Source organism: Mixophyes fleayi, chromosome 3 (assembly GCF_038048845.1).
Source record: "Mixophyes fleayi isolate aMixFle1 chromosome 3, aMixFle1.hap1, whole genome shotgun sequence".
Classification (NCBI taxonomy): domain Eukaryota; kingdom Metazoa; phylum Chordata; class Amphibia; order Anura; family Limnodynastidae; genus Mixophyes; species Mixophyes fleayi.
Genome location: NC_134404.1, coordinates 188,066,583 through 188,093,993, shown reverse-complemented (window position 1 = coordinate 188,093,993; position 27,411 = coordinate 188,066,583). Strand labels below are relative to the sequence as shown.

Genomic DNA, 27,411 nt, shown 5'->3' with positions numbered 1-27,411 from the left:
GAAAACAGAATAACCTTTGACTGTGGTAGAGAACTAAATGTATTTCACACACCACTTTTCCAAGCAATCAGCTCTGGTATAGCACAAATAAAAAGGTATCAGGCTTGTGAAGTACCAAATTCAAATCAATCACACCTCTTATAGTCCAGAGAAATGACTGCATGTTAGCAATTTGGCCACATGTAATATTTTTCCTAACTAAAACTAGCTTTGTTCGCACACCATAAACTAGGGTTCATGCCCATATACACAGAGAAAAACAAAAATGGAATCACTGCTATTAACTGGCTGATACCTAATGTTTGAGAGAATTCACCTTCCAGTATCATAACCAGGTTGCACACTTTTTGAGAGTCCTGTAAATGTATTCACTCAAACCGGGTCAGGATTTACTAAAGTGCAGTTATCTTGCTGTTCCATATGCAGCTTACTAAAGACAAAACTGCACATTAAATAGATAGAATACATGGTCTCAAATAGGATTTGGGATTTTGAGATCCTGCTGGGATACAAACCAGCACCCACATCAGTTTTAAATAAACATATGGTTGTGGCAGACAAGACCGCTCAAACCATATATTTAGAAAGGGTCGATTTACTACTATTAACAGGGAGTCAGCGAGCGTACATCTTCCTGTAGTAGCATGAAACAAACCAGCCTGTTCAGCACTAAAACTCTTTCTTTTAGGGGGAGTGCTCAGATTGAGGGCCTGAAGTTTTCTATGATAATGTAGTTTCCCTTCCACCTGGATTGCTGCAACTCTATTTACCAGCTTTTCAGCAATGCAGCAATTAAGCATTATTCCTATGACAGCTAACTGTCACAGCTGTTGCATGCATATTTATACCTGCAACCCCTAGCTCATGGTTATTAATTGTTTCCCAACTATTTCTGTGACGATTCTTCCTTTTTCTTACTTTACTTCAAACTAACTACCTGGACTATACCCTTTGGGATTTGTATTTCTACCACCATTGTCTCACGTCAAGCTAAGTACCTGGACTTTTTCTGTTTACACTCAAGTATTATTTCAACCAGACATCTGTTTTTTATTTTCTGCAACCTGAAATATACTGGGCCCGATTCATTAAGGAATATAAGTACCAATACGTGCCGTATTTTGTGTACAATCGCTCTGAGCTTGTCCACAACCGGATGATACACCAGTGAACGCAGCAACATCCAAATTCATCTTCATGCATAAATGACACTTACTACAGCCTACGATTTTAAGGGTGGAATGGGAAAAGGACTGGGTGTATGCGCGTAGTCAATGTACAGTAAGGGCATGCCAAGCTTGAGTGCACGCAGCAACGTCCAATTCAAGCTTTGGGCATCTCGAAGGTATGTGTTTTTATGTTGTATCACTTGCATCAACTGCAGGGCAGGTACCTTTACGACACCATTTGAGTCAGGTGTGAGGATTGCTAGTGATGACGATTGCATATCCATGCTAGAACATGTGTTTGCAATCAGAAGAAACTGTAAAAATGCATTTTAAGTTCAGTGGACATTCATAACATCCTAATAAATGTATTTTATTAGTATATTCTTAACAGGTGACATTAAATTATTATTTTTTTCCTTTTGGGACTTTATATTCCACATATGTATTTGACATATCCTGCCGTGTACTGTCTCTACTGTCTCTTAGAGCAGAGCACAAACAGACCCGTATTCAACAACAGACGTATCTTCACCCATTGGTGAATCTGGATGTGCGTATGCCCGATATACGTGATTTTTTTAAAAAACAAAAAAATAAATGCAATTTATTTTCGTTTTATGTGTCTTTAGGAATCGGGCGCCCACTCTGTGCTTAAGACTCTGCTACCATTGTGTACCATGGTTATAATAAAACTTTATGCATTGCACTATTCCCAGTTGTCGGCATATTCAGTTTCTAAAGACACACTAGGTTTATCAAACAGGGAGACCTGAAAAAACGAGTGAGCCCCCGCACCAAGAGAGTAATAGCCCAATAGCACAAGACCCCTCCAGATACCAATGGCTGTTGGATACCAGGGGAATCTGTGTAAAAATAAAGTCATTAACTAGCGTGACACTGCAAGTGACAGCATGCACTGTGCTTATTATTGAATTGCATGCTGGTGTTTTTAGAAATATATATACGGTTTGCGTTTTCAGCCACCAATAAATCCTGTGGTTTGGATCTGAAAACTGGTCCTTGGAGTGAGAGTTTGCAAAACGCAAACAAAACTGGCTCTTAGTGAAGCTGGCCACAGAAATAGTTCTTGTTGCTATCTTGGTATTTGCCTTTGATCACATTTAGTCTTTCCTAAGTTTCATTCATTATTGCAAATATGAATATCTATAGCATTAAAACACCCTTGCTGGAGTACAAGCAGGACAAAAACGGGATTTATACTTACGATAAATCTTTTTCTCTGAGCCCATCTGGGGGACACTCCTTAACCATGGGGGTTGAGTCGGGGGACGGAGTCTGGCACCCAAAGAGTTAACTTTTTTCAGCTGACAGCATATCACCCCCGCCAATTCCCCACATACCTGTTTGATTACCAAAGCCCTTAGGATGATAGGCCAATCAACCAAGACACACCACTCAACAGAGGGGGGAGTGGAGATAAAAGAAAACAACGAAAAAGACGGGGGGGAAAATCGCAGTGTCCCGCAGATGGACTCAGAGAAAAAGATTTATCATAAGTATAAATCCCGTTTTCTCTTACATCCATCTGGGGGACACTCCTTAACCATGGGGACTTACAAAAGCAATTCCTCTGAAGGGTGGGACCGCTCTGACCTCCTTGCACGCAGAACACTACGGCCAAAGGAGGCGTCCCCCGAAGCAAATATATTAAATTTGTAGAATTTTGCAAAGGTATGGACCGAGGACCAGGTGGCTGCCCTGCACAGCTGGTCCGCCATGGCTCCATTACGAGCCGCCCAAGATGCCCCAACCGAACGGGTAGAATGGGCAACAATACGCTTCGGCACAGGGAGATTAATACGGACATAAGCCTCCCTGATAGTCAGGGTAAGCCATCTGGCAATAGTTTGCTTAGATGCTGGCCAACCCCGTTTGGAAAAGTCAAAACAATACAAATAGAGAATCTGTCTTACGTATCTTTGCAGATCTCTTAACATATATACGTAATGCCCTCACTACGTCCAAATATTTATTTGTCTTTGTTCCAGGAGTCTGAGGCTCCTCTCTGAATACTGGAACAACTATATCCTGATTAATATGAAAACCTGAGACCACCTTAGGGAGAAAGGACGGAACAGTCCTTAAAACTGCTCTATCCTCATGAAAAAACAGATAAGGTTCCTTGCAGGATAAAGCTCCCAGCTCCGAGACCCTTCTGGCCGAGGCGATAGCAAGTAGGAAGACTGTCTTCCATGTCAAGAACCGCCACTCTGCTGAGAGTAGAGGTTCAAAGGGAGGCTCCTGCAACATGCTAAGGACCAGATTAAGATCCCAAGGCTCCGCAGGATGCACGTAGGGCGGCTGGATGTGAAGCACTCCCTGTAGAAAGGTCTTAACATCCGGAAGCTCCGCCAGCCGCCTGTGGAAATACACTGACAAAGCAGATACCTGGACTTTTAAGGTTCCAAGTTTAAGCCCCGTCTCTAGACCACACTGTAAGAAGGCGAGAAATCTAGCTAGACTAAAGGTTTTAGAATTGTAAGACTTCTTCTTACACCACCTTATATATATATGCCAAATACGGTGGTAAATTCTGGCTGAAACTGGCTTCCTGGCATTCAGGAGAGTACCTATTACACCCCCCCCGAGAAACCTCTCCACAGACTGGATTCTAAGGCCCTGCCATTAAATACAGCTGGTTCAGTCTCTGACGCAAGAACTGTCCCAGGGTCAGCAGATCTCTTCACAGCCCTACTGGCAGTACCAGAAACACTGGACGATCCTCCAGACTGACTCTCTATAGGACCCCGTGGGGCAGGTTCTACCTGCAGCCCCAAGACCTTGCTAGGACATCCACTACCAGTGGATCCCTTGATCTTGGCACAGAACTCTGGGACTTTCCTGTCTCCTGTTTGGTTTTGGTCCCGCAACCACCAGCTGAGGACCTACCTCCTCCACTGGTACCTCGAACACGGGAATACTCTTATGGGGTGGAACCTTGCACAGGGTAAGGTCGCGAAAGATGTCACCATCTTTCCCAGCAGTTTCAAAGACCTGGCTACTGACAGCCTCTTGTCTGACAGGATCCTGCCTGTCCACTCCATCTAGGACCACAACTTGTCCTGTGGAGACAACATTCTGCTGCGTACCAAGTCCCTCACTAGCCTCAAGAAAGTCATTCTTAGACAAGGGATTCTCTGTGACCCTTTCAGACTCCAGAAGTTCGGTCATAGACTTAACAACCCGAATGGGTGTGACTAAAACCTTTTCCCTCACTGGAATTCTAAGCCTGTATAGCTTCGTTTAAACGAAGCAAATCGACAGCCCTGAGCTCTTTCTGATTTGACAGAAGCCAGCGAGGTAATTTTTTTCCAAAACCTGAGGTGAGCTGGTCCCATGAATTCTATCACGATATTCAGGACCTACTCGTCTACCGAGGACCCCGTCTGCTGCTGGGCAAACCCAAGCAGCCGTCCTCCCACCCCACCCTCTGTAACCAGAGGTGGGTGGTAGTCATGCTGCTGGTCTATCCGGCAGCTTGGCGGAAGAAGCTCTCCGCGCCGCAGGGGCAAAGGATGATCTTCACCTACGGGACTGTCTCCTGGAATCCACAGCCCCTGGACTGGTAGTCTGGCCCCTGCCAGACCCGCCCCCGTAAGGAGGCTGTCTGAAAGAACTAAAGCTAGGCCTAGCCCTAGGTCTTGGAGTATTTACAGGCAAGGACGTCTTCTTGCCCCCTGAAGCCTGTAAAATTCAAGAGTCTAATTCTGGACCAAATAGCATCCCACCCGTATACGGGATGGATTCTAATGATCTTAGACTCTGAATCCGCATTCCAAGCCCTTAACCACAACGCCCTTCTAGCTACTACAGCTGTAGCTGAAATAGACGAAGCTATGGAGGCCGAATTATGGGCTGCTTCATATACATAGCCTGCTGCCTCGCTTAGCTGCATGGCCAGAGGCAGTAAATCTGAATCCTGCAAGGCAGACTCCAACTGCCCTGCCCAGACTTCCATGGCCCTAGCTACCCAGGTAGAGGACAATGCTGGCCTGAGGCTAGTTCCGGCGGCCGAGAACATCGACTTCAGCAGGGATTCTAATTTCTTGTCAGTCGCGTCCTGTAAGGTCACTGACCCGGGTACAGGTAGTGTAGTCTGACGAACCAATCTCGCCACAGGTGCATCTACCTTTGCCACCTGTTCCCAGCGGGTCATATCCTCCTCCTGAAGGGGATACAATACGCCAAACTTCCTTGGCATAGAGAACCTTTTATCTGGATACTTCCAAGAGGCCTCTACAATATCCCTCAACTCAACTGAGGGAGGGAACCTGACCACCTGCTTAGAAGCCTTCTTAAAGAGGGAACGGTCCAAGGACTTCGTCTCCTCTACTTCAGCAAACCCCAGGGTCTGACGAACTGCTCTTACCAGATCGTCCATACCCTGGTGCCTAGAGTTTCCTTCTGACTCTATAATGGACACATCTGAATCGTCCAACAATTCCCCCTCCTCCTCTGAGGAACTCTCAGAGTCTGACACTGACCACAGCGCTTTAGCTGTTTGTCTACATCTCCTAACACTACGCTTGTGTCTGGGGTTCTCCAGTAGATGGGTAAGCCGGTCCAGGCCTTTAACGACCACTGACCAACCCACCTCTCCTATCTGGGAAACCCCCGGGAGGGTTGGGGAGGGAAATAAACCGACCCCTGGGGAAAAAGACTCATCTGTCATTCCTACTGTTATACCCTGAGAAGCCACAGATGTAGATGGGATCTCAACTGGTTTAGATAACAGACCTACAAGGGTATTAACTCCCTGTGTTAAGGCAGCCGCCCACTCAGGAGGATCTACCGTTATGGTGGAGGTGTCTATAGGCTGTTTCACAGGAGCCACAGTGCATCAGTGAACCCTGTTCACTGTTTCTCTTGGAGCTCTTCAGGTGCGACCTTCTTCAAACTGAGGTATGTGGGGAATTGGTGGGGGTGATATGCTGTCAGCTGAAAAAAGTTAACTCTTTGGGTGCCAGACTCCTCCCCCCGACTCAACCACCATGGTTAAGGAGTGTCCCCCAGATGGATGTAAGAGAAACGTTTTCTCAAGCGTCTGGTGATATTTAATGTAACATCACATGCTTCATGTACTTCAGTGAATGTAATCAGACATGTGCACACCATTCACACTACACTTCCACACTCCACATTATAACTTGTTAATTAATCTTTGCTTCGTGTATCGGGCCCCTGTGAGGTAGATAAAGCCAGAGGTCCAGCCTTTGAATGTTGTATGAGGAGCAGGGTGTGATTCAAGTCTTGACTTTTTAGTCAACCTGCTCTGCACCCTTCTCCAGTTTCTGCCCCCTTATTAAACTATAGATAGGGACCAAAGTTATGCATGGGTGTTATTTTAAAATTTAATACAGTCATTTTTGGACATACTTTGTTTCGCAACTGCATTGTACTCACCTTATCATCAATAATGACCAAGTCCTTTGGTTCAGTCCGATCAATTTTAAAAACACGGTATTTTGTTTCCGCATGATTACTCCCCACGACAAAATATCTCTACAAAATAAAAAAAAAGAAGAGAAAGTAAGTTGAGTGAGAGCACCCGGTTCAACTAAAAATAAAACATTTACCATACATACCTTTGAAAATATACCATGACTTGATATATGGGATAATGTAACACTCACTGTAAATTATAAGGCCATTACAAGTTACAGAGAGGTTCTGAACTGTGAAGTAACTTCTAATATCCATAATCATTTAAAGTAGAGGATGTACATTAGTCCCAATAAAATGTGTATTTAACAAAATATAAATATAAACCTGTTACACACTGACAGACTCACAATGACACAGCGGTGGTGACAATTTCACAGGACTCAACCCCACCACCTCCTCTTATATTTCTTTCTTTGTATTAAGAAGCTTCTGCAACCATGAATGGAGTATGGGGGAAGGACTCCTTCACATCACGAAAAGGTAAATTAATCACTTAGTGTATATTTTGCGGCTTAAACAGACATTACTTAGAGATGTCAATGGAGAATCCATATTAATGTGCATTATCTATGTTACAAAATTGTCAATTATGCAAATAAGGCAAAAATGAAGACCCATGACTATCGTGTGAAAATAATCATCAACAACATGTTCTATAAATGGAGAAAAAATATTATATCAATACAATTACACTGAAAGAGAGAGGTACGAGAACACATCAAACATTTAAAACATCTGAGTGGACTCAGGGATTTGACAAATAAGAAATGGATGCAATGACCTGTAGATACATAGGTGCACGCATGATCAGAAGCATAAACACATTACTATAGGCAGACAGATCTAGAATTACAAAGTACAAAGTAATGTGAACATGTGAGTCTTGTAGCAGTGAGAGAATTAGGCAACATTTTCATCATAAAAATTATTGAAGATGAACTTTTGATTTGTTTTTAAGGGGCACATATGAAATAAGTGTGTGGCTGGGACGGGTACGGTATTCCAATGCTTGGGAAACCGACACCCAGTATACCTACAAAAAAAACCACGAACACTTCATTAACAATATAATTAAAATGTACATTTACCTTTACAGCGAAGGTGGAGATTACCGAAAGTATTGGTATGTGACTGCTGGTAAATCAGAAGATACTGGATGCCGGCGCTTGAATTTGACGTGGCGTAAGTTCCCGACGCTGGGCACACCCTCATCCTAACCCTAACATACCTCTTTAAATAGATGTCGCCTTCTTCAGTGACGTAAAAATGAAGCACCGGCATCCAGCATGTTTGGATTTAGCAGCAGTCGCATACCAGTACTTTCGGTAATCTCCGCCGCTGCTGTAAAGGCAAGTGTACATTTTAATTGTCGTTATTGAAGTGTTCGTGTTTTTTTTTTTGTAGGTATACTTTGTGGCGGTGTCCCAAGCATCGGGATACCGATAACCACTGACAGGGGGGCCAGGGCCGGTGCTAGGGTTCTAGGCGCCCTAGGCAAAATTCAAGATAAACCCCCCCCCCCCCGTCAGTGATCATGAGTGTGGCAGGTGGCGCAGCCTGGAAGCATCCGCTGTACTCTGTCCCAAACACCGCTGTAAAAAGAGGGATAAGGGACAACAGCGCTTCTCTGAGTTGTGTAATATATAGAGCCGATAGAGCTGCCAGTGTGGGTCTGTAGGGGACGGATTACAAAATTTCCCCAGCCAGGTAAAACAAAACAAACAAGCTAGAAAGGACCCACGGCGCAAAAGTATGACAAAAGAAAAAAGGGGGGGGACAATGCAGTAGAAATAATGTAGTGTGGAAATACAAAATATTCCTCTGATTAAGGTATTAATAAATAATTAATTTATTATATTTGCCTAATTGGCCAACAGTAATATGTGACAATAAAAACAGTAATATAACAAAATGTACAGGGTGATTCAAAAGTCGCAGTACAACCTTTTATTTCAAAAACTCTACAGGAATTGGGCCGATTTCAATATGGCGCCCATGTTTGGTACATACCGTAAAAGATAGACCACGTCACCCATACCTTACTGGAGTATTCAGGTTTCCCAATTTCCTGTAGAGTTTTTGAAATAAAAGGGTGTACTGCGACTTTTGAATCACCCTGTATATGAAATCTTCTGCAGACAAAGTTCAAAGGAATGTAATAGATGGAATACTACATAGACAAATTCCAAAGAGATGCCAATCAAATGAATGTCCAAAAAAAGAAAAGCTCCCATTGGGATAAAATGTATGCCAAATAGGTAATCCAAAATGTGCATGGACGAGTGATAAAAAGGTCTGTAAAAGTCAAAAATAAATTAAGTACTTACAAATCAAAAAAGATAAATAGGTCCCTCATGAAGGTGGCGACCGTCCAGGAACTTTACAAACATGCAGGAGCCCCATATGATAAGTTTTTTCAATCAAATGAACACGCTGCACCGCCGACTCCGGTCCGGTGAATGGGTCTTGGGTGATTTTCTGTGATTTGGAACGCTACTTGAGGTCCAAATGCCGAACTTCAGGTTTGTTCGACTGGGACACAAACTTGCGCTCGCGTCCCGCTGTAGGTGATGTAACTGTAAAGTTCTCTTCCTCACCCAAACACCGCTGACTAGCGCCCTAGGCAGCTGCTTAAGGTTGCCTAATGGAAGCGCCGGGCCTAGGGGGGGGGGGGGGGGGGCTAGGACACTGTGAATCACACCATAATATGCACTGAAGTTTGCATCATCTGTAATTCTGTTCATTTTTAGAATTTCGAGTACAAATTCTTAATTTCTAATAATGGCAAAACAGATCTTTTAATAAACAGGGCACACTCTTCATGTGAAATTTTATAGCAGATTTCCACTAATGATTTCTTATTAAATAGTACAGTCTTACTGACTTAACAAATATGCCTGAAAGAAGTGCTGTGTCTATACGTAACTAAATCGGTCTACCATACAGTCTCTCTATCCTTTGGGGGATATAAAACAGTTACATGTATCAGAAGGGTAGTTGGAACTGTAATTGTATGTAAAGGAGAGTGTTCAATTCCTAATAATTAAATAACTTTAAGATTTTATTTATTCTAAAATAAGTTGCGGTAGAAAGCCAGGGACAGAACAGTGAATATTGTCATATTTAAAATAAAATTGCATATTTGGGTCTATTTCTCCACAGTTGTACCCGCATGCATTTAGATTTGGTCCATGCATAATTTAATTTAAATGGTATAATTTACATACTGTAGATTTAGCATTTTTGCTTTCAGAGAAGTACAAATCTGTAGTATTTTCATTTACATTTTTACATCTAAAAATCAGCCAACGCAAATACCATGCGTGAGGCCAGATTAAGGAAAACAAGACATGACGCTTATTAATGTATAAGAGATGTGCACGTGCAAAAATTATTTCATTGTTACACACATTTGAGACTACATATTTAAAAAGGTTTATTCAAACAAAAAATAAATTCAGCTATTTTAATATTTGGGCATCCTGTCCACTTCCTAGTGGGCAGGATGGTAGTTTGGTGCCCAGTATGGTAATATTAATCCGGCTTCCTGCGAGCAAAAAGTGTACGTTACAACTACCGTAATAACGGTAATTACGCGCACTATTACCGTAATAACGGTAATTGTGTTAGAGCGGTGGTACTTCGGGGGGAATTGAATTCCTCCCTATGTGTCATGTGACTGGTGTTGCCATGGTAGTCCAGAATCACATACATCATTAATAGTAGCCTAAAAAAACAAACAAACACACAACAAGGGAAAAATGGTAAATACCAACATTCTTCTTATGGCCTACCACAGTGATTTATGTTAAAACAAACAAACAAAAAAATACATCCGATTTGTTCATGGGATTGCTGCTTGAATCTCTCCATTAAACCTCCTGCTCAGTGACCCACCACAACAGGCAGTTCTACAGAGTGCTGCCATGATAATGAGGCCACTAACCGCAAGCCATAAATGAGGACGTGAGCAAAGATTCCTAAAAGGGAGGATATAGAAGTACAGAAACGTTGGAGGAGAAAAGAAAAAAAAAAAAAAGACTAGATATAGACAGACTGACATACCGACCATTTCATAGTGATGGAAAGGTGCACTAAAAAGCTATAATCTGGCCTGTACATTACAATACATTGTGGCGTAGTGGTTAGCACTTTTGCCTTACAGCACTGGAGTCATGAGTTCAATTCCCGACCATGGCCTTATCTGTGAGGAGCTTGTATGTACTCCCCGTGTTTGCCTGGGTTTCCTCCGGGTGCTCCGGTTTCCTCCCACACTCCAAAGACATACTAGTAGGTTAATTGGCTGCTAACAAATTGACCCTTGTGTGTGTGTGTGTGTGTGTGTGTGTGTGTGTGTGTGTGTGTTAGGGAATTTAGACTGTAAGCCCCAATGGGGCAGGGACTGATGTGAGTGAGTTCTCTGTACAGCGCTGCGGAATTAGTGGCGCTATATAAATAAATGATGATGATTACAATAATAGATTTTCATGATACAATTTTCTACAGGGAAATTTGCATCTACCTTGACAACACACTAAAAGTTACCTTGAATACACGTTCTACACACATAGATCAATGGTAGTTTGGTAGATTATAAAGGCTGGGCCCTCACTAATTTACATCTAATGTCTGGCTCCACTTTGTCTACCCCATATGTACCCGTTATGTTTTATGCAACAATTTTCTTAAGGATGTGTTATTCTGCTACATTCAAATTATATGTACGAAATTTGAACTTGTTTTGTGGTTCTTGTCATTGTACCTGTCCATCTCATACTTGTACCACATCTTGTTATTATGCTTATTTGAACTCATGTATTTTGTATGTCGACTGTACAGCGCTGCAGAGTTCGTGGCGCCATTAAATTGATGATGATAATCGGAATAAAGAACATGAATACAGAACCAAACAGAACCAAGGCCAGATTGTGACAATGAATATGGGTCATCGGCAATTTCATGTATCTCACATATAAATATACATACTGGGAAAGTCCGGTTACTGCAGATGAACCAAGGCAACAATGTGCCAAAATAATATGATTAACTATGGGTGGTGCTGGATTTCTTCATCTAAGGATTTGTAGGTGTAGGGCTAGTAAATGCACAAAAGTAATAAAGAAAAAAATTTGACAGATGAATCCATGAAGGAATACAGCCAGTAAACAAAATAGCAGTGAAGCTTTGGACAAGTCCAAAATATTTTAGCAATTACACCACAAGTCAAACTTGCCTTCTTTTTTCGACCACTCTCCAGGAGATGCTGGAGGAGAGATCGAAAGGTTTAAGTTTGGGGGTATGATGACGCGAGAGGCACTGTCAGACCCAGCAAACCACCGTATGACGACGCCAATTGTGACCTTGCGCAATGGGAGGACTGAAAAAGCAAAATCAAAAAGGCCCCAACCCCTCCCACATCACAAGAAGAAGAAATGGGGTGGGATTCAGGGAACGGAATACATACATACACACACACACACACTAATATATATATATATATATATCTCGCACTTATCACTTATGTATCGTGTTGTACAGCTACTGCTATCAAATAAATTAGTTGAGTGCACATAGTATACTCTTTTAAATGTGGTCACAGAAAGAACTTGTACAGTACTGTAATACCTACAAAAAAATGTGATTATACATATTGTTACATTGTAGCTGCATAATCTTAAACCAGAACATAAATGATGCTAACTCATTTGTTTTTGACATAAGGTGGACTCAATTGTAGTGTTCTTGGATCCACAAATGTTAATTTGGTGGGGATACAATACAATGAAGAAAAACTTCTTATACTATTAGTAATTTACAAACATTTTCTTTAGATTGTGCACACACTTTGTATCTTCCAAGATTGTAACCAAGGATTTTATAGAGAAAAAAAAATTGGAGCCTTGTGTACAAGGGCCTTATATCGAAAAGGGAAGGGGCCAATAATTATTATTAGAAAATTAAGCTATGAATATCAGATTTAAATTTAGAGGTGCTCAGAAGAAAAATAAAAAAACACAATATTTTAGATAGGATAAAATATTAAATCTGTAGATATATATTGAACATAGAAACATCAACATGTTATGTAAGTCTTGGTCTCCTCTTTTACTGGTAACTAATGAGCTTCTCTTTTAATGTCAATGGAAATGGAATTGGGAAGTTTCCAGTTAAATTCAAATAAAAAATACACTTCTCTGGTCATAGTTTTAAAATGAAGATTATCCATAGAGTAAACCAATATCCTAAACTGGCATGTCATCCAACATTTGTTTCCCGGAAATAGTTCATAGCTTTATTGCTAGTAAACAACTCCAGAACGGACTGCGCAAATAGAGAATGTCAGGTGCCATCCCCGCACTTCTCTTAGGTGCCGGAGATGGACGCCTGTCTCCTCTCACGCCTGCGTCCCGTTGCCTAGCAACGGGACGCTCTTCTCCTGCTCTGGCAGCGTTTCAGCTGCAGCTGATCGCCTAATCATCCCCGCCTATCAGGGACCATTTCCTTCTATTTAAAGCTCCTTCTGTCAGTATCTGGTGCCAGGGTATTGGTTCACCAGCTCCAGCATTTCTGTTCCTGTTCCTGCATTTGGCTTCTGACCTTTGGCTTGATCCCTGGACTTCTCTCTCGTCTTATCACTGGTACGCTTTCGTCTGTCTGGTTTGACCTCTGGCTTCTCTATGACTATTCTCTGGATCATCCTTGTGTACTATGCTCCCGTTTGGTTTTGACCTGTTCTGTTTGACCATTCCTGTTCCACTACTGCACTGGTGGTTAACTTGAAGAACCCTGACATGCGCACCTCACGTAGCAAAGTCCATACCTCCTTGCGGGGGTCCCTGGTAAATACCGGGGGTGCGTTAGACTCAGCGCCTCCTTGTTTTTTTTTAAATTGGAAAAAAAATGTTATTGTATTTTTTTAAAAGAACATTCAAGCCCATAACAATGGGCTATAACATTTAAAACTTAACCCATGCAGGGGTAATAACAGTGTCAGAAGGTCACATATACATTGTCAAAATGCAATTTCAGGCATATTTAAAAAAACATAAAAAACATTGCAATGGTTGACATGCAAAGCGGGAATAGTCTTCCCTTGAGGCCTGCCTTCATAGAACACAAAACGAGTTACTTAAATAATATTAATAATAATAGTGGCTGAGTGTCTGCCCCGAGCAGATCACTCCCAAGAGAGGTCCACCTCCCAATTCCTCTGTAACAGAAGGAGATATTCTCCATTTATACCAGATCTTCTCATATTTATCAAGCACATTTCTGCTAGTGTACATGAACCGCTCATGGCCTACTGTGTCATTAACAAGATCTATCCAGTCTTTCAAGGTCGGACCCTCCGGAGCCATCCATTTCCTTGCAATGACCACCTTTTGCCAACATGAGTATAGTAGTAGTCTGATAAGTTTATTCTTGGTCAAGCCCAGACCGAATATACATAGTCTTGGTGTACTGGCAGATACTCCCAATCGAATTATACAGGCATCCACCTCCCTCCAGAAGGACACCACTGGGCATTTCCAGAGCATATGCCAAAAGTCCCCCCTCACACACCTACACTTGGGACACAAGACCAATTGTCCCCCACTATATTTAGAAAGCCGAAGGGGGGTAAGATACACTCTATGTAAAGGAAGAGCTGTACCTGGACCTGGCGAAATCTGGCAGAGGCAGTGACTTGACACGGACTGTTCATAATGTTACCCCAGGCTTTATTGTTAATCTCCCCTAAATCGACTTCCCATAGGTGTCGCAGTCCCGGCAGGCCATCCGCCCCAACCTATTCCAACATAATTGAATATATGGACAAGATTTGGTGCCTCAAGACCAACTGTGACAATTGCAACCGTAAAGGGTCTGCAATAAGATTCGGGACGGCCCCCTGAAACCGCACACCCAAAGCAAGTACCTGAAGAAATTACTCCTAGGCAGTCCATATAGTTCACGTAGCTGTTCAAAGCAGCACAAAATTCCATCCACATACATCCACATACAACTCCCCAATATGCAAAATATTACAGTTATGCCAGGCCCTAGCTCCCCCATCCTCACAAGTTCGCCAAAATCCAAAATGTCCCAGAGAAGGGTGCACGGGTCATAACCTAAATCATCCACAATCTGAAGCGAGGCCCGCCAAACTCTCAGGGCCTGTGTCACCAGAGGGGGGATTGCCCATACACCTTCTACCAGCCAAAAGGAACTGCGTCCGTGATCGTCATAGAAACTAGGAAGTCATGAAGGTCCGAGCCCGCCCGAGACCGCAGCCATACACCAATATGTGTCAACTGGGAGGCAAAATAATAGAGCTGCAGACTCGGTAGAGCCAGACCCCCCCACGACCTCCGGGAGTGACACAGAGTAGTGAATTTGACACGGGCTCTCCTGTCCGCCCATACCAATGAGGATATGAGACGATCAACAGAACAGAATATACTATGAGGGATGTATACTGGCGACTGCTGCAGCACATATAAAAATTTCGGCTGGATGATCATCTTTACTAAATTAATTCTACCCGTGACCGTCAATGGCAACTGTTTCCACGCCTATCCCGACTTAAGATAATCGATCTGAGGCTGGAGATTGCGCTAAATATATTGACTCATGTCATTAGAAATCCAAATACCAAGGTATTTGAATGTAGGGGGGTCCATCTAAGAGAGATCTGTAGGACTTGGCCCGTCTGGGAAGGTCCCCTTACCGGAGACATACAAGACTTATCCCAATTGATCAAAAGTCCTGAATAAAAGCCAAAAACCGTGACCACCCAAAGAAGTGCAGGTAAGGAACTACTGGGGCGAGACAAAAAAAGTAGCATATCATCTGCATAAAAGACAATCGTGTCCGTCCTGCAGCCCACTGCCAGTCCACAAATATCCAACTCCACTCTGATAACACAAGCCAGCGGCTCTATGGCCAAGGCAAAGAGGGTGGGAGACAAGGGGCAACCCTGTCTTGTGCCTCTGCCCAGGGCAAAAAAGTCTGCGCAAATTGATAGCCGTAGTTTTCCTGGCATAAAGCCAGTCTGATCAGAATGCACAATCTCACCGATTACCTAATTAAGGTGCATCAATATTTTAATGTCCGTTGTCAATAGGTATATTGGTCTATACCAGTCCGGGAACAGGGGGTCTTTCCCCGTTTTAGGGATAAGAACTATGAGAGCGTCTGACATGGACGGGGACACAGAGCCCGAATCTTTAAAGCTCATAAACATTTTTTGCAGGCGGGGAACAAAAAAACCCATATGTTTCAAATATAATTCGATAGGGACCCCGTCCACACCCGGAGCCCTGCCATTTCGGAAGGAAGAAACCGCAGCTGCAATCTCCTCATCAGTGATCGATAAATCCAAACTCTCCCTGCCAGCCACACTTAGTTCAGGCAAGGAAATAGTCGCCAAGTACAAGTCTAGGTCAGAATCAGATATGCATCTTTAAAATAACACCCAGGGCATCTGTGATCCCTGCCACCACAGTCGCCGCCCTTTCCGATCTAGCCAAATATGCCAGGAATCTGCCACACTTGTCTGCATCAAAATATTGAGTATGCCAAGCGAACAGCAGTTTAAGTCTTGATTTGTCTAGGAGGTAGTCTGACCACTCCCGCTGCGCCACCAGCCAAGTCTGCCTATCCGTTGCCATACGAGAAGTGAGGTACAGCTCCTCCAAACGTGAGGCCTCCTTCTCTAGTCTATCCCCCCCATAATCTAGGAAGCTGTACCTGCATTTATATTACCACCAGAGGAGATTTCCGACCTCACCTCCAGCTATAAAGATCTGCACTCAGACCTATCCTTAGCAATCACTAATCCCTAAGATGGCGTCGCGGTTTGTTCCTTGGCGGGAAAACTCGGATGTAGGTGTCCTGTGTGCAGCCAGCAGTCAGATGTCTCCCCGGTCTCCACACACCATGCAGAAGATAAGGGGGCAGGTGAGCAAGTGCCCGCAACACTTTTTAAGTGCCCGACTCCAGCAGAGGCAGGGAACGTGACCTCTCCGTCCAGCTCCGGTCATGAACTTCAGCGGTAAACCCGATCCGCCAGCAAGGTCACAACTCTGACCGGAGGGAGCAGGGGCAACTCCAGCACGAATCCAGACCAGGTTTGAGAAGCTAGCAGTGCATCAGGATGATTTTAGAGGATAACTGGGCTCAGGAGCTTAGGTGCACACGTCTTACTCCATGCTCCACCAGGCCATTCCGCGACTCCTTGTTTAGTTGTGCCAATAGCAGTCGGTGGTAATTCCACTAGAACTAACGTGACAGAGAAGAACTTACAGTATGCAGTGGACAGGATCATCCATATAAGATAACTACTTGGGCCAGAACAATTGTTAAAAAAGTTATTAAAAAACAAACAGTATTTCTAAGGGTAGTGTCAGATTAGCATTTTTGAAAGCAGCTATTTTTTTTGACTAGGAAAAACACAGCATTCTGATTTGATAAGAAGCTGTTGCATATAACAGTTTGTGACCGAAATTACTTTGTTGTCAGGAGTCCCCAATTCAGTTAAGTCGACTGAGCATATCATTGCGTTAATATTCTTCATTCTCCTAATCAAACAATCCCAGCATTCGAAAATGACTTGTCAAAAATGGCATCAACAGATAATTTGCTATAAATAAATCAAACTGATTAGTTTAGCGCATTTAAACAAATGCAAAATAGGTCAAGTCAATCATTTCTTTCATAACTTTTCGGAGACTAAGAACACAGTGAAACAATTTGCCTATGAACGTATTTTTGTAACTAGGACAAATGTATTAGAATTTAGAACTCGGTGATGTTATTGTGAGTCACATATTTCCATTCAGGTTCCTGACAAGGGTAATCTGTTACTGCAATGCCTTCATCCTGCATTTGATTTTTAAACTTTGCTGAGGTTACATCGACCTTAATATTATTGACCCACAGCGTTTACTCAACTTTTTAAGTACTGCTTTCGCACTGTACAACTTGTAAACGTCCACAGAAACAAAGTGATGAACAGAAATACTTTCTAAAGTAGACAAGGAAAGCTGTGTCACAACCATGCGTAAAAGCACTATTTTAAAATATCTTTACAATTTTATGGAAAAAATTACCAATTTAGGACCTGTCCACACGGACATTTCTTTTTTTGCGTCTTTCATCATTTGTTTCTAAGAAAATGTTGTGTTCTAATTTGGTTTGCCTTTTAATTTTTAGGTAATAATAAAGTACACCTTTTGCCTAGTGTTTTTTTTTAATTAATATTGTATCTATGGGAAATAATCTCACACGTGGGGGGGAATTCAAATGACAGCATTGCTCGTGAGAATAACGCAGCCCACGCACTACCATCATTAGTATGGCAATTTCAACGCTGATTTTTGCTCACAGCTCTGAGAGTCGCTAGCAGAAATCAGCGTTAAAATTACTGTACTAACGGTAATAGTGCATGGGCCATGCTATTGTCACGAGTAATGCTGTGATTAGAATTCCCCCATAAAATGTTATTTTAATCAGCTTTAAGATGTGGATTACATACAATAAAATCTAGGAGGAGTATAACAAAAACATATTAAAAACACATTTTTTAACACACACCACATATAAACAAATCTGACCAAAGATGGGTTTTAAAATTTGCTTTTTATTTATGACCAAAAAATATAGGTCTGACACACGGCACATCATTTTAAAATATTTCAATGAAAGAAATATTAATCAAGAGGACAAAAGAGGTCTGCTGTAAACAAAAAAAAAAAAAAAAAACTGTGATACATAACCACATTAAGACCTAAAACCATTGGTGTGGTGAGTGCCATGTCATATTTTTACTGATCTCTTTCTTTTATGGTAACCATTGGGAAAATATTTAAAGAATGTTTTACACATTGTCAGCAAAACCACATACTGTTGGTAACCATGTGGTTAGGTTTACAACGCATTTTAAAAATAGAAAAACCCACTACGTGGACCCACCAAGTTACACTGTAACTATTGTTATTGCCATATTTTATTACTTGAAATTAATAAATATGTACAGTGTGGCTTGACATCCAGAGAAGGATGGCAAGCGTCCAGTCAGCTCTCTGCTCTGATCATCCACCAACATCGAAGGTTTCCCTGAATTGGCTATTCTTGTCACTGCTTGCCTAAACCTCACTGACCTCCCAGCATAAACGCATTCGCACAGCTGTGTGGATTCGGTAAGCAATATAATGTATTGCCTTTTTACTATGTCCGTTTCAGGTCTACACATAACATACCATATGAAATAATTATAAATATAACTTAAACAACACTCGAGAGAGGGCAGTACATCCTATGGGAAATTACCTACTCATGACGACCAGAATGTAGAGACACATGATGTCCCAACCGATACAAGAATTACATCCCTCTTTTGCAAACGAGACCCAACACCTGTTATATCCCTCCTGTAGACCTGCAACTGCATATTAGCAGTGGCTTACAAATCCAGATGACACACTAGTCGAGTCCCTGGTTTCATCCCATCTGACAATTTGGACAGCCTACTACTAATGGAGTGCCCACTCTCATTTAGAGTGCTCCCGCTTACGTCTATTGGCCCTAGTCTTCTCCAATTGCCCATGTTCAGCATAAGCAGTAGCCCCATTATTACTGCTAATTGAGAAATAGTTTCAGTTAATAGAATAGATTATACTTTGAAAGCATCTCCTGCACACAGGTGACTGTTTAGTGTTCAGTCTCTACCAGCAAGCAACATACTTGAAGGTAACCTACCACACATTGGTCTGAAACTAGCTTTGGATAGCAAAGCCACCTTTATGAAAGGAGCCACAACAGTGTTAATCACGCAATCTGAAGGCCTTGTATGATGGAACTCCATTAACTTACATATGAAACACACCTGACCAACAAAAAAGAGTAATATTTGTCTTTCTATGACTAGCTTTACCAAAAAAGTCTCCTAAAAAAAACTAAAAAAGGGCTGCAACATACAAACACTCTAGGAGGAGAATTAATACCACCTGCTGCACAATAATTAAAAATGTACATGATACAAAGAATCTGCAGTGCTTTGGAGGAATTCAAGGCAAAACTCACAGCTTTAGGCAACAGAATGGATGTGCTCGAGGCGAAAATGGAAGATTTGGAGAATAGAGTTCACAGGACTAATAACATATCAAGCCCCAAAGTATGTTGATGTGAAGTCGCTGCCAAAATACATTCAAGGATTCTTTACTTAAAATCCAGAGGCAAGAAAGAGCATACATTGTCTCATATCTACACCTTTAGACCCTCTTGTCTGCTTATCCCCCTGTGTTAAATATTAGGCTGAGCATAATGTAATGTTTCTCTAGCATAAGAGCCAAATGGATGGTTGTCATTCTGCTAGGCACCTCATAGACCTGTTATTTTTCAAGACTAACTTAAGGAACCCTTCCACCTCATGGCCCTTGGGTCAGTTGGGACTTAAGTATCTATACAGTTAGAACACAAGCGATCTCCAAATGTCAAATTCTCAGTCTCTACCTTAGTTAATATGCTTTTTTTTCTACCTTCTAGGTTTCTTACTACTTAGGGGCATATTCAATTAGCTCTGGAGATCGCGGTTAGACTCCTGAAGGTAATCCGCGGTACTCCAAAAACGATGATTTCCCCTCGCCCCCCATAGTGATGTGAAGGAAAATCTGCATTGTTGCGTACCATATTACCTTATGTAATGCGTAACTGTGATCTCCGGAGCTAATTGAATATGCCCCTTAAAGCTTAACCAAAATGTATAATACATACTAAGTACGTATAATCTGTATGTCTTCGACCTTCTGGATTTCAGGCATGCACTATGTTCTCTGCTATTACGACCAGGGCTACCAAGAGAGATTTCAGGCCCTGGTACAGCAACTTCTTGGGGCCCCTTCCATAGCCACAAAAGAGGGCAGGGCCACACAAGGTTGGTGACTCCTCTAACTACACAGGCGGGCCTGGGCCCTGGTACTTTATACCTGTTCCGCTGCTCTTTTGGCACCCCTGATTAGGACTAACTTTGTAGACCTATACTGCTGAGGTTTTTCCTTTCCAGTAGAATTGTTAAGTGTTCTTCAATTTATTGTAAAGTTAATTCATTGTTGCTAATATTCTAGGATCTCAAACCTCCCTCCCTAGTTGCCCACAATGAAGACATGCTTGCTTATAGCTTATTTATCCACTAGAAAGGTTCATCTTTTACTACAGGTGGCAGTGGGCTTTAATTCATATAGGCCAATTAGATCCATGGTGCCATTTCCCCCCCACCTATGTCTGCCACCGTTCCCACCCCTACAAGGGGGAGCTTCAAACAGAGTTAACACCAGATTCTATAATGATACAAATCTGAGCCAATTTATTTTATAGTGGTCTTTTCTACACCTTCCCCATGAGTCTTAAGATCGTAAAAAGTAATGTTAATTGACCTCACAATTGACCTCATACTGAAATGCACGCAATTTGCATACTATGCAGAGTTGCATAGATACATGCGATTCTGCATACTACGTAAATTACATTAATTTAACGTACGTAATTTACGTCTATGGTGCAAAATACGTCTGACACTGCATAAGGATCCAAGTGTGTGTTTGTCATAAATAAGGTCCACTGCATTCAAACATATACCAGATTACATACCAGTCTATACCAGATTGCAAAGTTATGGCTGGATAGTTATGGTGGTGTAGTCAGTCAGTGATTAACAGACACGCTTTTTAGATTTGTCCTTTGCTGTAGTTTTTGACCATTTCTGCCCAGCACCCAGATTACCGTTAGGGCTCATTGACTTAGATAATTTTCTCATGGTACATTAAGGATGGAATTCAACAAGAGAAAATCACTCTAAAAAATACTGTAAGCAACAAAATAATTTTACTGCCTGCAAGCATATATTGTTCCCACAAGCAGCAATGCAATTTGCAGGCGAGAGATTGCTTTGCTCTGACTAACAGATTACATTGCTGATTGTGTGAATAGCAGACACGTGCATAGTTTTGCTGTTGGCTTCAAGTAAAGTATATTAAAGTTGTAGCCACTTGTATATTGATTTTCTCCTGCTATATTAAACACACAGATTTCAGTTTTAACACTGTGGTAAAGAGAAAAAAACAAAACAATTCTTGGTACCAATATTGGTGATGGCAGGACACTCTGGAGCACAAGGTCATCATTTTTAATGTACATAAAAGTACTGTAAGCATGTGAGGGGAACAGGTTTCGTCTCCTGGGGTAGACGGTAATGTATAGCAGCAGAAAAGTCACACAAGACAAATCATTTGGTTCAACTGGTCTCAGACAGTTTTATTAAGAAAATAAATAAAAGAAAACTTCAAAATAAACACCTGGCTAGTATATTAAAGTAAAACATAACCAGTCTCAGCACAGTTCACTTATAGGCAAATAACAGGCTTTTCTCCCAGAGACTACGGAATCTCAGTCCCCAAGCAGCGAGAGAGTGACTGGGCTGTCTTGCAGCCTTTTACCTGCACCACTCAGGTGCAACTCCCGATTACCAGCAAGATCACTGGTAACCTGGAAGACGTGGTTAACAGGCTTTATGGATGGAGCCCACTCTACTCTCTCCATCCATAAACCCCAGGACCCTTTTCTGGCTTTTCAACTCGCCTATAGTCCTACAGCAGCTCACAGGTACTGCACCGCAGACATTTTCCTGGGGTTTTAAAAACAGTAGGTTAGGAGCCTAGGTAATATATATATCTACAAAAGTGGAAGCTGCTCAAATCAATTTATAGGCCATAACAGGTGCTTGAAAGGGTGGGGTTATCCTGCAAGGAAACTACACACAACATTTTTTCCCCCAGCCCACTGCAATAGCCAGCAACAGATCTGCCATTTCTACTGTAGATAAAAATGCAAAAGTCTTTGTTGCACACATTTGCAAATGTATGTTTAAGCCATCCGCCACGCCAAGGCGCTTTTGCTAATAGGATGGTCCTACTCTAAACAATGAGAGTCCCATATATTTGGGCCATACATATGTATTTTTAAATTGAGAGCCAACTTACCAAAGAGGTACCCCAGAAGCCTCCAAACAGCAATTCAGTGCCAGTACCCCCTCTCAGCTACTGACACCAACATGCCTCTCAGACAAATACAAAAGTGGAAGCTGCTCAAATCAATTTATAGGCCATAACAGGTGCTTGACAGGGTGGGGTTATCCTGCAAGGAAACTACACACAACATTTTTTCCCCCAGCACACTGCAATAGCCAGCAACAGATCTGCCATTTCTACTGTAGATAAAAATGCAAAAGTCTTTGTTGCACACATTTGCAAATGTATGCAACAAAGACTTTTGCATTTTTATCTACAGTAGAAATGGCAGATCTGTTGCTGGCTATTGCAGTGTGCTGGGGGAAAAAATGTTGTGTAATATATATATCTGTCACCATATGCTAAACCAGTGTCACAGTGCCTGAGATTATAGGTGCACAAGACAGATGAGGTTATAGGTGTTATTAAAAGTAGGTTGCCCTAAATTGCATTTGTTTTTGCATTCGTCACATTCAGGTCTGTCAATGAGATAATATTTCCACAATAAAACAATTTTGTGGAAGGAGGTATGGCTCATGCAAGGGCAGAGCGTTTCGCCTATACAGAAACATAGCTCAAAACTATTGCTGGCATATATATTGCTATATACTGGGCAAACTGATTCTTTCCTTATCAAAAGAAGTATATACTTTAACAAAACTGAGCAGTGTCACCTTTGTAACTTTAACACAGTAAATAAAAGCATCAAATGTGCAGAAAACAATATTTTGACAAAACCAAATAATCAAATGAAAAAGTGCCCTTGGACCTTGGCTGCCCATGATCCAAAATAGAGCCAGTTGCAAAAAGTAAAAATGCTACTCAAGAAGATGGTCTATCTATCGATAGGCATCAGAACAACTTGATCCCGATTCTATCTGTGCAATACACATGCTGTTAAAGTTCTGAACAGCATGCGACCAACAGCTGATGCAAAGTGTTGATTTATTGGACATTGTCCTTGTTGTTCTGCTCCTTCAACCAATTAACTCAGTGTGTAGCTCAGCAGGAGGTGGTACAGAAAATAATAAAGTTAAAAGACTGAGAAAACATGGAAAGCCTTGTTTAGGTCACAATAGAGGTCTGTGGATAATGTTAAAAGATCTGAAAAATTAGACAAAACAGTGCTAATTTTAAAACATAATTAATGTTTAACTAAAATATTTAGTCATTACTGTTGCTTGGAGATAAAGCCCCTTTATTATTTGTGATAAAGCTTTGCTAATTATTACATCTACTATTATGTACTGTAGTGTTTATATACTAAGACATCTTTTTCGCCAATAGTTACCTCTATTGGAGCCTCAGCTTTGAATTCCATATTGCCAGGCTTCTATTAGCCATTAAATCTAGGTCATCTACCTGTGGTCATTAAGCCTATAGGAGTTATCTGGCTTACACTGTACTAGGAAAACATTTTCCAATAATTAGATATTGGATGTGTATAGCACTACATGCTTACACAGCAACTAATATGTTACTTGTGAATCAGCTGTGGGCTGATAAGTAGAATCTCCTCCTGGACTCCACAGTTTACATACTTTGTCTGTGAAACAAAAGTGACCATTACAGACACCAGAGGTAGGAGTAACACTTGAACCATGAAGGTCTCAGGCAGGGAAACAGTGCAAGACTACTAGTAAGAAGAAGCGAGAGTTATGAGAGAAATAACCTTTTTTTGGCTGAATTTTCCTTCAAGCAAAAAACATTTTGAAGTTAGAGTGCCTTAAATATTTACACTAAAGCAAAGTAAGATACGCTCCTGTCGAGGGAAGAAAGCATGCCATGGATAGGACCTTCCTCCTAGCACCAACTACACATAATTATACCACTTAATGCTCCTACTGCCTTGTCATAATACTGCCTACACTCACAAATTTAAATAAACAATACAAGCTTCCCCAAATGTATATTTCCCTGTTCTATACACAGCAGTGACTGTGAAGTCTCTACTGTGATCTCCCGACACCAGTGTTCTCCCCAGGACCTATTTCACGGGCGCTCTACCCGTCTTTTTTAACTTGATGTCCGGCTCTGTCCGACGTTCCGTGTCTGCATTACCGCCCAAAGGTACCACCACCACCTAACCTAAATTGGGAGCATATCAGGGTCACATCAGCATATGATGCATCAGCAATAGATGGTCTTTCAGAAATATATATCAAAATATATTGGCATCTAGAGAACTTAGTACAATATTAATTGTGCATATTTCATTGTATAAGAAAACTGACAGTCTGGATATTACAGATTTTTTATATGGTCAACGGACATGTAAAAATATATTACAATAGCAATGAGGCTTATCAGCTACATAACTGAATGCGAGGCTGAGTTTGGGAAGAAGTAGGACTATTTATTAAATGGGGCAATTTGGGGGAGGGGGTATTTATTTATAGAATTATTTATTAATAAAAACTTTTAAGATAATGTCAGGGCAGGTTGGGGAGGAAAGATGTTTATTTATTAAATGTAAATGCTATTAATTTAATGTCTGCTAATGATTTGCAAGTAGCGAGGTTTAAATAGACCACTCAACAGCCATTTTACGTCTGATATTTTAATATATATCAATTTCCATGTAATTGTGTGTGTAGAATCTAAATAAACCTTCAGAAATTTGCAATCGTGTAAGGTTTTTGGGTTATTTTGAACAATTTAAATTTGAAAAGTAAAGTATTTAATCACAGTAAGTGCTCGTCAAGATTCCCTTCAGTGTCTCTGGATATGCAGTACACATGAAAGAAACTTATGAATGTATGGCTGTGTTGTTGGAGGAAATCAAGTATGAGGGTCATAGATGGAATCTCTGTTGTGACTTAAAGATAGTTGCACTGCTGTTAGGTCTGCAAGGTGGATTCACAAAGTACTACTGTTTTCTGTTTAGGTTTATGGGACAGCTGAGACACTAAAAAAATCACTATATCACAAAGAAGTGGCCAGAGAGAGAACCCTATGTTGCTGGAGAGAAAAATGTACATTCAAATGGTTGAGCCACATAAAATCATTTTACCTCCGCTTCACACTAAGTTGGGACTAAAGAAGAATTTTGTGAAAGCTCTGGATAAAGAAGGTCAGGCTTTCCGTTATCTGAAGGAACAATTTCCGAAGCGAAGCAAAGCTAAAAGAAGGCATGTTTGTAGGCTCCCAAATAAGGAAACTGCATATGGATTAAATATTTAACGCCAAATTCATGGAACTTGAGTCTGCTGCTTAGTCCTCCTTCAAGGCTGCTGTGCGGGAATTTTTAAGGACCAGAAAAGAGGCCAACTACGTGTCCATTGGACAACTACAAGAATATGGATTCTAGAATGTCACTTACAATTCACTTTTTACCTTCCCATCTAGACAGCCATGACAACCTGGGCAGTGTAAGTGATGAACAGGGGAAACATTTTTACCAAGACATTTTGACAATGGAGCATCACTACCAAGGACGCTGGGACACTGCATCATCCTAATTACCTAAAATTTTACATTTTATTTTTTATTAACAATTACATTACGGCTATAGATTGTTACGAGTTTCTGAAGTTTAGTTTCTGCAGTTTTTAAGTATTTCTATAGGTTTATTAGGGTTTTTTTTATAAATGAATAAGATGAAAATATTTAAATTCTACAGAGATGAATTGAAATTTTCACTTCTCTTACTTTTTTCAGATATAGCTATTACCGCTCTTGTTATTTGTGTGCATCTAATAAAAATTACATTATAGAGCTAATCTGATTTTTCCATTGAATTCAGTATTCCTAAATTAGGCAAAAAAAAACCAAAAACATTCACATGCCAGATGCAGAAAATATTTTAAAATTTGTTGAGTAGTGTTATTAAACATGGGCGCTACTGATTTGAAGTTCAGGCTGGTGCGGGTGAGGGAGTTACGAACTTCACTCACTGCTTGACTTTCCATATTTTATGTACCTAGCATTTTTCCAAACAGGGCCCCAACAATCTGCTAATTGTACAGGTTCTGGTCGAATAGCTCCAATTTTGGGTGACAGTCCCACTCAATCGGGACTGTAGGGACAGTTAGGAGGCATGCCCCGCTTCACACAGCTCTGCTTGTGAATAGCAAGTTGTGTGTACTTTACAGCAAATTGTCAGTGTATTTCAAATGGGTGGGGGCAAGGGTTGGAGAGCGAATAAAAAAATATAATTAATTATAAAATAATATTAGTGTCCAGTCAGCAAGTGGGCAATAACTGCAAAGGTGTTTTTAAGTAATTTAAGTGTGAACAATATTTTCATTATTGCAGGTTATTACACTGCCACCACCCAGCTATTTCTTAATGCCACATGGCCGGCAAAAGTTTTTGCAGAGAATACTGCATGCTATTGCAAATTTATGGAAAATAAAATGTTCTGATGTGTAAAACATGACACGATGCAGCGCTATGACGTTTATAAACATCATTCTGAAGATTAGATAGGCAGAACGGTGGCTTAGTAGTTAACACTTCTGCCTCACAGCACTGGGGTCATGAGTTTGATTCCCGACAATGGGCTTATCTGTGCAGAGTTTGTTTGTTCTCCTGTGTTTGCGTGGGTTTCCGCCGGGTGTTTCAGTTTCCTCCCACACTCCAAAAACATGCTAGCAGGTTAAGTGGCTGCTATTAAAATTGATCTTAGTCACTCTCAGTCTGTGTGTGTAAGCATTAGGGAATTTAGACTGTAAGCTTCAATGGGGTAGGGACTGATGTGAGTGAGTTCTCTGTACAGCGCTGCGAAATTA

The 27,411-nt window shown here is 41.3% G+C and overlaps 1 protein-coding gene across 3 annotated transcripts in view; it reads right to left on the bottom strand.

Annotated features, from left to right (window-relative positions):
• Positions 1–27,411, bottom strand: part of FIG4 (FIG4 phosphoinositide 5-phosphatase) — a 247,427-nt gene that overhangs the window by 202,655 nt on the left and 17,361 nt on the right. For all 3 annotated transcript variants that reach the window (XM_075202905.1, XM_075202904.1, XM_075202903.1), the window contains exon 3: positions 6,594–6,692. In XM_075202905.1, coding sequence (XP_075059006.1) covers positions 6,594–6,692 — 99 coding nt within the window. The remainder of the gene's footprint in view (positions 1–6,593; positions 6,693–27,411) is intronic.